This window comes from Typopeltis vanoorti, chromosome 12 (assembly GCF_054136105.1).
Source record: "Typopeltis vanoorti isolate ZY-2024b chromosome 12, IOZ_Tvanoo_1.0, whole genome shotgun sequence".
NCBI classification, from domain to species: domain Eukaryota; kingdom Metazoa; phylum Arthropoda; class Arachnida; order Uropygi; family Thelyphonidae; genus Typopeltis; species Typopeltis vanoorti.
The window spans coordinates 93,903,997-93,916,840 of NC_143560.1; the positions used below are offsets into that span (position 1 = coordinate 93,903,997).

At 35.7% G+C, this 12,844-nt stretch overlaps 1 protein-coding gene across 1 annotated transcript in view; it reads right to left on the reverse strand.

Annotated features, from left to right (window-relative positions):
* The window catches only part of Cse1 (chromosome segregation 1), a 439,186-nt gene that overhangs the window by 25,062 nt on the left and 401,280 nt on the right, over positions 1 to 12,844 (reverse strand). Inside the window, exon 23 of the mRNA XM_090402147.1 lies at positions 1,496 to 1,642. Within this exon, the coding sequence (XP_090258273.1) occupies positions 1,496 to 1,642 (147 nt within the window). The remainder of the gene's footprint in view (positions 1 to 1,495; positions 1,643 to 12,844) is intronic.

The window sequence follows — 12,844 nt, forward strand, 5'->3', positions numbered from 1 at the left end:
GTGAAACATTCATCTCTCTCTCATGACATCATTTTCTGTGTTCTTACAGGATTATGGCAGAAGCATGTCTTCACATCCCTCACAAGCTATTGCGTTCTAATGCAACGTGAATGACCTTGTTCTTTGGCAGTCAGATAAATCTTCTGTATCATTATAGCAGTTAGTAGTCCAATACGCAAACATCCTACTGATCCTAAGTATTATTTTTAGCATGTTGAAAGAATGCTAAAAACTGCTTATAGAACTACTGTTTTTAGCACTACTTTTTTAAGCTATTTAAAACTTTAAACTAATTTTAAGTAGTTTAAGCATTTAAACTTTTTTTTATAGGTGGATATGATGAAAATTTGTATTCCAAAACATCCATAGCTAGACTTTTGACATTATGTAGACTATGCACTAGAAAATTCTATATACAGGGGGTCCTCAACATGCATCCTTTCGACTTTACGGCGGTAATCCCATAAATAATTTAAAAAATAAATTTCAATTTGTAGCAGCGCAACATAAAATTCAAACGTCGCGGGTGAACTTGTTTGTGAGCACGGCGGAAGAATACACTGTTACACGCCGTTTGTTTGGGAGAGGTGGAGTCGCTTGGGTCCCAGCACATACTCTTTGGGTACCACGTGCTTTGTTTACATCCACTCTCTCACTTTTGTGTTTGTTTTTTTTGACTTTTTACCCTTCAATATGGCTCCCAAACGTAAGGCAGACTCTTCAGATGACAGCGTGTCGAAGAAAAGGAAAGCCATTACATTAGAAGTGAAATTAGACATTATTAAAAGGGCAAAAAAGGGAGAAATGCCAACGAATATCGTCCGCGCACTGAACTTAAGTCATACCACAGTCGGGACTATTATCAAGGATAAAATTCGCATCCTGTTTTTTTTTTTTTTTTTTTATTATTATTATTATTATTATTACAGATTCATTTTTGTCATTTTTCTGTACTATATAGTAATTATGTTCTCCCTTTCATTTTCATATGGCCTAGTTCTGTTTCTTGATATATACGTATGACTTTAGGGTGTTTTAGGTTAGGTAAGTAACTTAGGCTATGGTAATTCTGACTTGCATCGAAAATCGCCTTAAGTCGGTCCGTAGGAATGGATCTCCGACGTAACTCGAGGATCCCCTATATTTCTTATACATATATTTCTAGATTTTTCCTTCTTAAAGAATTCAGTGTGCAAATAAAATTTGCACATAGGGGATCAACCTGTCATCTGATGGATGAAAAAGAAAAGAAAGAATTGAGATCTACTTGTTATTATATTGTATATCATTATTTTCCCTATCATATCACTGGTTATATGTTTCATATACCTATGCTCATTAAAGTTTCTTTTTCAATTTTCTGAATAAATGTCTGGCCAACTCTTTATTTTAATAAGTGAATCAAAAAAACAATATGCAAAGCAGAAATGATGATTGTTTTATGTTAAACTATTCTCTAGTTATGTTTCTAAATAAATCCATCATTATTACTTACCAAAAATGGGAATAATCACCTTCGACCAGTGGTGAAGCTTCTGTTAACAGTTTAGTGATACCAACAGCACAAATTTTTCTCTCCAGATTTCCAGACACTTTTTGTACATCTGGTATGATAACCCTCTCAATGACCATTCCAAACATCCTGCAAATAAACAATCATATTTTATCCAGAATATACAAATATACTTCCCAGTCATGAAAACAGGATTTCACAAAAGGTTTCTTTCATGCATGTATAACTTAACACATGCAAGAAGTTATCCCTCACTTCATCAAAGATATCTACCACTGCACCAAACTCATAACAGAGGAATATGTTATAAGTTTGGTGCTACAGCGGTATTACAGTGAATTTCTGTAAAACAGACCTATACGAACTTTAGCTGGGACTTATTTGTAGTTCACCAAACTACTGAGTTGTTCATTTGTTGTTTGAGGTTTTAATGCAGCTACTGCTATGAGGCAAGCATAACATGTCTGTAAACTGCACGTGTTCTCAGAACTGGTTTACTTGATTTTTTTGTGTGTGTAGGGGATGCAATTTTCTGGAGAGTGAGGAAACCCTGCTATTTTCTTATGAGCATCTTTGTACTAATAGCCGTAGCAATCAGCTGAATACGCTTATAAATGTTCCTTACACCCCAAACAAGATTTTGAACTTAAGATCCTTCCAAATAAGGAGAACTGTCACACTGTGCCAAACTCATAACAGACAAAAGAATTTGTTATAAGTTTGGTGCCCCAGAATTAACTGTACATATTTTTACAATTTATAATAACTATATAATAACACACACACACAGTGGCAGTCTGCTAAGTACAAAGGCATGCAATACAGAGTAGTTCACTGGATGCACAACACAATTATTAAGGGATAACAGCAAGATCAAAACAATTGAATGTAGTACGAAATGCAGATGTCAGGAAACGTATCTGAAACTATCATCCTGCCAAACTATTCATACAAAACTTCCAGAATCATTAACCAAAAAAAAAAAAATAAAATACAGTCAATCTGTCTATGTACACAGAGAGCATGATGCAATAGGCTGAAAGAAGATTACATGAACTACACAGTCTAACAGACAAGTTATACACCTGGGTTAAATGGCAGTGTAAATAACAATACAACTACAGAAAGTGTACAAAGGAACATATCAGAACCTGTCACAAATAAGTATAGCAGGGAGACAACCAAATTGAGTTTGACTCTTGTCAGTTGAAAATAAGTACAGTGATCATTTGCAAAGGAAAAAAAGTCATCTGCTCAATGAATCCTGATTCCTAGACTGACAGCAGGTATAGGATGTGGCAACAATTATGAATCAATAGACAGAAAAAGGAAGAACTAGTTGGTAACTGAAACAGGAAGCTAAAAAAAAAAAAAAAACCTACACATAAAGGTTATACTGACAAAATTTGGAAAATGGTACAGTTAATGATGTCAGTTAATATTTGGTGTATTAAATACTCTCTGTTCTGGATATAACCTTGCAATAATTTGAACATATTACTAATATCTTCTAATGCAAAGATGTGCATAAATTCATATGGAAAACAGAAATAATGAGGTCGTCCTCCCATTTAATGTGACTTCCACCCAATAAAATGTAAAATGGCTAGGAAAGTATATTTTGCTTTTCTTTATTATTGATTTACACACACACACACATACATACATGGGCCATTAAGCCCTCATGCAGTTTTAAATTTTCATAACCTCCATTCTATACATGATAAAATCAATGCATAAAACATCAGAAATATTATGTTGTGAAGTTTGGTATGTACAGTGATTCAATTATTTTATTGCAGTTTAAACAAAAATTATTTATATTATTATTATTTTTTTTTTAGAATTAGGATTAAGCAAATGACTTTAATAGAAACAAATTAGTGTGCTATGGATGATCAAATTAAAGTTTGTAGTTGCAAGAGAAAGACGATTTAGAAACCATTACAAAGATGCAACACACAGGAACCCCCATAACCAACTTAGATGAATAAGTTTAAAGAAACACGCTATTCAAAAACCCACAATCTGGATGTAAATCCAGACAACCTGTTAAAGCAACCAGCTAAAGACAACACACAAGAATTCTATCGACATGCTGCAAGTAAAAGAAAGAACAAATATGAAAGAATAACTCTTTGAAATGCAGATGGCATGAGGGTTACAGATGCAGAAGGGGTTGTCAACTAAAGAGTGTCCATTTTGTTAAAAGCTATCAACCTGGTGTGCATGACATTGAGGGCACTGCTACCTCTTCATTAGATGAAGAAGCTCAGGTACATAAGGAGGAGGTATTAGAGCTGTTGCACAAACCAAATAAGAATTCAACAATAGGGACTGATGGGATATCAACACAAGTGCTAAAAGAGAGTTCAGCTGAACTGATTATCCTTTCACCAGGCTATATAATTTGAATATCAGAACAAGGAAATTTCTGCAAGAGTGGAAAGAATGTATGGTAATCTCACTGCACAAGGGTCATGCAAAGACTGATTTATAGAAACATTGACCAATCAGTATCTCAGGTGTGATGGTTAAGATTTTAGAAAAGTTAGTTACAGCTTGCATTCAGAAATGGGTTCATAGAGAATCTACTTTGCAACAAACAGTGTGGGTTTATTAAGGGAATGTTATGTTTTAGCAACTTGCTCACATTCTATAATAATGTTACCAATGAGCTAGACAAGGGAAATGGATACACTGTGATCCTTTTGGATTTTGCTAAGGCTTTTGACAGAAGAAAAAATGGAAAACTGTTGCATAAACTAGAGAATATGGGTTTGGATTATAAAATATTAGCATGGATAAGGGGATGGCTGACTGGCAGGTGGTATACATGGCTATCCGTTCAGCTGTGAGATCATGGCTATGACTGCCACCTGACACCCCTACTGCATATTTCCACGCAAGGGTAAAGAATGGTGGGATAGGGGCTCCATCACTTAGATGGCTGTCCAGAATCGCGAAGTTAGAACTATCTTTTTCCTCTATCTGCAGAGAAGCTTTCTATAGCCCATTAATACAAGAAGACTTTAGGCAGGCTAAAGACTGGTCCCATCATCAAGGTACCTTAATTGAGTCAGCACCCGCAGAACACAAGAGATGGGCATCTCTGCTGCACTGTTCTGTAGATGGTGCTCCTTTAAAAGAGTCAGATCTGGTGCCTCCCCAGCATGATTAGGTAAGGGATGGCACCAGACTCCTCCCTGGGTTCAAGTATATTGACCTTATCAGGACGAGGATCAATGCCTTGCCCACAAGAGCCTGCACAGCTTGATGGGGTAGTGATGACTCAAACGGTAGGGCTGGCTGCCACTACAGTGAGACAATGTCTCATATAGCCCAGTGTTGCTTCCGCACCCATGAGGTCCACATGCGGAGGCATAATGCTTTGGTCTCCATTCTGAACAACCGCTTTAATAACAAAGGTCGGGAGACTGCGGTGGAACCACATTATAGGACCTCTGCAGGTTTGTGTAAGCCAGACTTAGTGATTAAAAGAGATGGTGACGTTTGGGTAGTTGATGCGCAGGTGGTGGGAACAGGGTGCCCACTAGCCTATAGTCATAATAAGGTAAACTATTATAAGAATAACCAAGATCTAGTTAGTAAGATACAGGAGGAGCATGGGGCAACTCCGAGGTTTACCAGCATCACCATCTCTTTACATGGCGTATGGAGCACAGATAGCTATAAGAACTTAACAGCTTGGACTTACGCAGAAGAATATAAAAGTTCTTTCCTTGAGGACCCAACAGGGCACACTGGTTGCATGCTGCTGCCACCAGAGAATGACTACAATGATAACTAGAACAGGCATAGGGTAAAACACTTGTAAAGGCTTAGGCCTATATCAAGTCTGGACGAGATGTCTGGATGTGATGCAAGGGTAGTACTGCCCATAACCATTACAAAGATTTAAAAAAAAATAATAATAATAATCAGTGGTGTACCACAAGGATCAGTCCTTTGGTTCACTGTTATTCAATCTGTACGTTAATAACACTGGGAAGGATTTAACAAGCAACACACAGCTATTTGCTATTGATGCAAAGATAGGTAGGGTAATCAGGAATGTGGCTGTGATGCAGTACTTGCATATCAGCTTCATGTGATTCGAATAGGCTGAAATTGTGGGCATTGGAAAATGGATGTCAGTTCAATGCCAGTAAATGTAAGGTTATGCAGTTTGGCATGATTAGATATCCAATGTCGTATTATACTAGTGGGATTATGCTAGAAGAAACTGATCAAGCTAGGATCTTGAAGTGTTGGCAGATAAGAAGTTGAAGTTCAGGAGCCATGTAGCAAACATTGCAAATACAACTCAAAAGATAATTGCAATGCTGAAATGAACGTTCGCATGTAAAGATAAGGATGTCATTTTGCCTTTACAAGACCTTGATAAGACCTCACTTGGATTATTGTGCACAGCTCTGGTCTCTGGGTTTCCGTTGTGATTCTGATATATTGCAGAGAGAATGTGTTAAAAATGATATCCGGATTGTGAAATACTGATTATGAAGGCAGATTGAGAATTTGTAGACTGCAGGCACTAGCAAACAGGAGAAAGAGTGATATGATTGAGACTTACAAACTTTTGAAAGGGTCATACAGGATTTCAACTGACAAAATTTTTCAGTTTATGGAAGGTAGGGAAAGGATAAGAGGGCATTCATGGAAGCTGAGAACGAATCCTGCTAAGAAGGGGATGAGAACTAGATTTTTCTCTCATAGGGTGGTGTGTGATCGGAATGGATTGCCATTGGATTTTGGGAGTGCAAGCAATCAAGAATAAGTATGACAGCTGGTGTGTGTACTATGTGGCCTTCCTCGATGAGTCCCTGACTCCATGGAGATCTCTCTTAATAATAATAATAAATTTAAATTTCATTAATTTTGGATTAAATGTAAATTTAATAATGAATGTAGTGCTGTCACAGTAGCCTGAACACTCCTTTAGGGTATATATATATATATATATATATTCATTTTTCTAAATTAACTGACTTAAAACCCAAGAATTATAACACAATGACATTTGAAAAAACGCAACATGTTTCGTCAAGAATGACTTCATCAGGCGATAAGAACATAGAAAGATATTAAAAGACACTGAAATTAACATTGACACACTCTAAAACTATACAATTATAAAGCCATAATATTCGACTGTAAAATACAGTTATTATGAGCTTGAACTACAGTCCGAGTTAAAGTTCTATTGTTGCACACCTGTGCGTGTGTGGAATCACGCGATCTCCAGTATCTAATAGTAGAGTTGAAAGAGTCAGGCAAATTATAGCTAAGATTGTTATTCATGTGAAAAGGGTCCAAGGTGATTTCCTTTGACTCGACAATGCGGCGCTCTATCTCATCATGGCAGATGTGTAGTTTTGAAGTTGATGTCCAATTTATTTCATGTTGGTGGCTTTCGTTGTTCGTGTTTATTGAAAGCAGGACAAAACAGAACCAGAGCAACTGCTCTGTCAGGCCATGTCCTGCTTTCAATAACACGAACAACGAAAGCCACCAACATGAAATAAATTGGACATCAACTTCAAACCTACACATCTGCCATGATGAGATAGAGCGCCGCATTGCCGAGTCAAAGGAAATCACCTTGGACCCTTTTCACATGAATAACAATCTTAGCTATAATTTGCCTGACTCTTTCAACTCTACTATTAGATACTGGAGATCGCGTGATTCCACACACGCACAGGTGTGCAACAATAGAACTTTAACTCGGACTGTAGTTCAAGCTCATAATAACTGTATTTTACAGTCGAATATTATGGCTTTATAATTGTATAGTTTTAGAGTGTGTCAATGTTAATTTCAGTGTCTTTTAATATCTTTCTATGTTCTTATCGCCTGATGAAGTCATTCTTGACGAAACATGTTGCGTTTTTACAAATAAATGTCATTGTGTTATAATTTTCTTGGGTTTTAAGTCAGTTAATTTAGAAAAATGAACATATCCCAACCCCGAGTAAATAGTACTAATCATACATATATATATATATATATATATATCAGGAAATTGATGATGATTATGATGCAATACACAGGACAAACATTTCCAACTAAAGGGCTTAGTCTATCCCAACTGAGCTATGGAGGCTCCACAATTTTCTTTTAATATGGTGCTACCATGTATGACATAAGAACTTTTATTAGGTGTTTTTTTTTCGACTAAAGGTGAGTTAGCTGGTCTTGTATGGAGGTAGAGGGTTCTTTCAGCTCTCAAAAAACAGGCAGATTGGCTCATGAACACAGAGATCTAGAGAACACTTTGGGGAATGATGAGAGCCTATAATGGCCCTAGTAGAAAGTAGTAACTTCTGACCAACACATCGGATCAAAATGTCAATACTGGTATTCTGGATACTCTCATACACTAACAACAACAACAACAAAATGAAACGGTTTAACGTGTTTTCTACTAAAGGTGAGTTAGCTGGTCTCATTTGGCAGAGGGTTCTTTCAGCTCTCAAAAATAGGCAAATGGCTCCAAGAAAAAAAAAAAAAAGCTTGGAAGAGAATTATGATAGAGATACTAACAAATTTAGAATTGCCTTGGAAGAAGGAAGCTCTCTCTCACACACACACCGTGTTTTTCAATTAGCCAAAAGTATCTGGACACCACTTGTCTGGCAGGCCATACATAATCGATGAAGTCAATAACACGCTGGGCTACTCTTTGCAGCAACACATCACGGGAGGTTGTCAACAAGTTGCCAATACTGCCCTGGTGTAATATGTTCCCATTTGGCCTTTGAACACTCCAGCAATTGATGGTGGTTGGTGACAGGTGGCTTGCACAGGAATATGCAGTGCTCCAGAATATCCCACATTACTTTAATCGGGTTCAAATCAGGACTCTGGGCTGGCCAAGGCAACAGGTTAACGCTAACCTCTGTGAGCCATCTTTGTGTTGTATGTAGTGCAGCATGGATGCTACATTGTCCTGCTAGAAGAAACAATCAGTTGTATCGGATGTCTGGATACTATTGGCAGGGCTGTGTGTGTGTGTGTGTGTAAAACAGAACAATTTTAAAGAATACTGAAGTTGAGACAATGGTGATGAGGATAACAACCAACAAACCATGGAAATACAGTAAAACAGAGATTATTTGTTTTAATTGGGGGGGAGCTTGGATAACTGAAAAACACAGTTAATCCAAATTACATTCTATTGGGTTAAATATTCTTGTAGTATGTAATCATTTCTATAAAAATTGGTATGTATGTATATATATTTAATTGTTAGGGATTTCCAAAATAAGAGAATTTTTTTTTCTGTAATAAAGTCCAAAATCAGAGTTTTTCTGTACAATGATTTCATGGCCTCAATCACACTGGTCCTAGGTTGAACTATTGATGTTACATTTGTTAGAAGATAAATGGCAACAACATTGTTATTTTCTTCAGAAATTTGTATGTACTACAGAGGACCAGTTAATCTGATCCCACGAATAATCGGAATTTTACTGCACTTAAATTTGTAATATTGAGCCTCCATAGCTCAGTCGTTATAGACGAAGCCATTTGGTTGGAAAGAACTGGGTTCGATTCCTGTCAGTAACATGAGGAACCTTTATCTGGTCTCTTTAGACAAAAGGTGAGTTAGCCAGTCTTCATATGGAGGCAGAGGTTTTTTTTCATCCAGAACAGGCAAGCTGACTACGTGAACACACGTATCTGCAGACATAGAACACACAGGGAGGCATAGGGCTAACCACCTTATCATCGAGTTATGGTTGCAGAAATAAGACCTCGACACCGTAAAAAGGTAGAAGAGGAAGGATTAAGAAAAGAAATTTGTGAAATATATGATGAAGCTCAGAGATAGCTGTTTATACGAGGCAGTACATCAAAATTAAAATACCATATTTACTCGAATATAACTCACCCTAGCTATATCTCGCGTTACTGATTTTACTTTACAAAAGAAGAGATTTAAATGATTCATATATAGTTCACACACTAAAAAACGTTTAAAACTTTAAGAAATAAATAGTGAATGTTATGATAGTTTCAGATATTTTGTAATTCGGTTGAAGAGAATCAGCATTTCAACTCAACAATAGTAGGCTTGCTTCTGTCGTTGAGTTGTGCGATCTTTTGTTAATACTGCACCAATCATATGCATAGAGATGGAGGCAACGGCTAGAGGAAATGTGGGAGTGAGAGCATTGACTTATACTCGATCTTGAAGTGCACGAGGTGGGGTGGAGGAATTAAAATTACGGGGACCATTGTTAGAACTGTTGTACAACAGATTTTGAGAGCTTGGAACATGATTTTGCCAGAAACAATTAATTTAATTACAGAAGCATTGTCGCAAAAGATTCAAATATATCGCGTGATGAAAGTGAGCGGCCGATTGTGTAAATAACGCTGATAATTAAGATTTAAATGTATTCATTTTATAAATAATGTGAACAGTTATAAATTATAATGAATACTGATGATTTAATTATAAACATTAATTTAGTTTTTACCTGAAAAACTTTAGTTTCCGAAAATCCCTGCATATATCTCGTACCATAATTTCTTAACTTTAATTTAGGGGGAAAAAAGTGAGAGTTATATTCAAGTATATACGGTAGGTTTACTGTATTTGAGGATTACAATTTATTATATAACGTTCTGAAAAGAAAACAAAAATAAGTAACAGAAATCTGACATTATGATAAATGCAGCTATGAAAATTACTTAGAACAGTGTTATTTTTGTATATATCCTTTAGATTTGAAAAACCTGTACTCAATAAGTATCCATAATTCATTTTTTATTTTGCATATTGTATTAAGTTTATAATATTCAGAAAACAAAAGAAAAAGAATTTAAATCCTATTTGAAGCAAACGAAACTAGGGCATCACAACATCTACCTCGAACTCGTGTTCCTTATTATTTAGTTATTTATTTTACAAATAAAATTTTACTCAAACTTTTGAAGTGCATTTCATAAAATGCATGTTACATTCCTTTCATCTGTACATAAGTTATTCCTGGACTTTTGTCTAACAGACAAGAGACTGCTTTTATTAAAGTTCATCCATTCAGAGTAGATTTGCTGCTATTGTTTAGAATTGCTTTGCCAAATGTAACAGATCTGGCAAAGCAATTCTAAACAATAGCAGCAAATGTAATCTGGATGGATCAATTTTAATCATATTTGGTATTTTGGATTTCAGCTATTTGTTAAGTTTATCTCAGGTCTAATTCAAACCATTTTTAGTGGCAAAAGTAAAAATATGTCTACAATGCATAATCAAAATTGGCTCTAGGTGTAACTCTTGTGATAACTAATGTCATTATACCAGAATGTTATTCAAAATGTCTATCTGCAAAATATGGCAACTATTAGGTTTATCATTCTGTATGTCTTAGATCTGACTGGACAGATTTTACTGAAAATTTGAGCTATCTCAATTTTAATTTCAATAATAACGTTCACATATGCAAAATGTTAAAAAGTTTCAAAATTATATAAAGCACTAAACTGCGGATAGATGAAATCAAATGAAATTAGGTATTTAGGACATGCATTTTATCTCCAGATACTTCCATTTTAGTTACAATATATCATTTTATTGGCAAAATTTGAGATTTAGGATATCAACTAAAATTTGTGGATCACTTCAATTTTGATTTTAATCAAACCATTGTAGTGTCAAGATTAGAAAGCACAAAATTAATGTCCACACTACATAAAACAAAGTGGTTATAGGTTCAATTGCTGTAAAACTATGAATAGTGTTACTATAAAGACTGCTTGTGTTGATGGCTCATGAAAAAAAGACATCTAAAGCTCATCATCATCATCAAATTCCTGCCATGTACCCACAAGGGATGTACAGGATATCATAGTACTACATGAAAAAATTATATCATTACTAACTTCCTATCTACAATTTTCCTCCAAATCAGTCTGTTACTTGTCAAGACTACAACATTATCAGATCTTATATTTCTATCGTCTAAGGCACTTTGTACCGTATCAATCCACCTATGTCTTGGTCTTCCTCTGGGTTGTTTTCCTGCCAACTTTGCAGAGAACACTTGTTTTGCTAATCTTTCCTCGCCTATTCTGTTTAGATGACCAAAACACCTGAGATTAGCTCTGCTAACGCATTCCTGGATGCTGACAATGTCAACATGTTGGAGGCTTAATGGATATTTTGCTATAATGGATATTAGGAAAGAACTTGACAATGTCAAGTTCTTTCCTAATATCCTCGTTTTTAATATGATATTGCCATTGATGCCATCTGTTCACACCTATAATCTTTCTCAGGACTCTCATATCTGCGGCCTCTAGTCTTTGGTCAAGTGTTTTACTTCTGACCAAGCTGTCAGATCCATAAGTTAAAACTGGTTTGAACACTGTCTTGTATACAGCTAATTTAGTGTTCTGACTAATTTCTCTCTTATTCCATATGAATTTATTCAATTGACTTCCCACCATACCAGCTTTGCTGATTCTGTTGTCTATTTCTATATTTAATTTGCCATCTTCACTAAAAATCATGCCTAAGTAGCTGAAATGTTTTACTTGTTCCACAGGTTCTCCATTCACAACACAGTTGACATTTTCAATGATTCTGTCTATTTTCATTGTATTTGTCTTTTTATTGCTGACTTTCATACCATATCTATTACAACAGCTATTCAATTTAGTCAGAGAATCTTGCAGACTTGTAGCGGATTTATTTACAAGTATAACATCATCCGCATAAAGCAAAGAGCTGACATTAACATCTCCAATTTTGATATCATGTTTAATACTACTTTCCTTCATAATGTGATCCATATAGATAATGAATAACAGAGGGGATAATGTACATCCTTTTCTCACACCAGATTTAACATTAAACCATCTTCCTGTACTTCGTTCAATTCTAACTGCTGACTTACAACTCAAATAAAGACTAAGTATTGCTTGATATAATGCCCCATCGACACCATATAACTGTAGCATATTGAATCGCTTCTCTCTTGGCACCTTGTCATATGCCTTTTCCAAATCGACAAAACGTAAATACAGATCTTTGTTATATTCCCATGCTTTCTCGACTATTTGTCATAAAGTGAAGATCTCATCCTGACAGCCTCTGTTTGGCCTGAATCCAGCTTGTTCTTCACCAAGCTTTTCTTCCACAATTCTTCTTAACCGTTTCTCAAGTATACTTGTATAGATCTTGCCAGGAACACTCAGTAGGGAAATACCTCTGTAATTCTCACATTCAGTTTTATTTCCCTTTTTATATATGGGTACTATGAGAGCTCTACTCCAATCATCAAGAATTCATCCCTC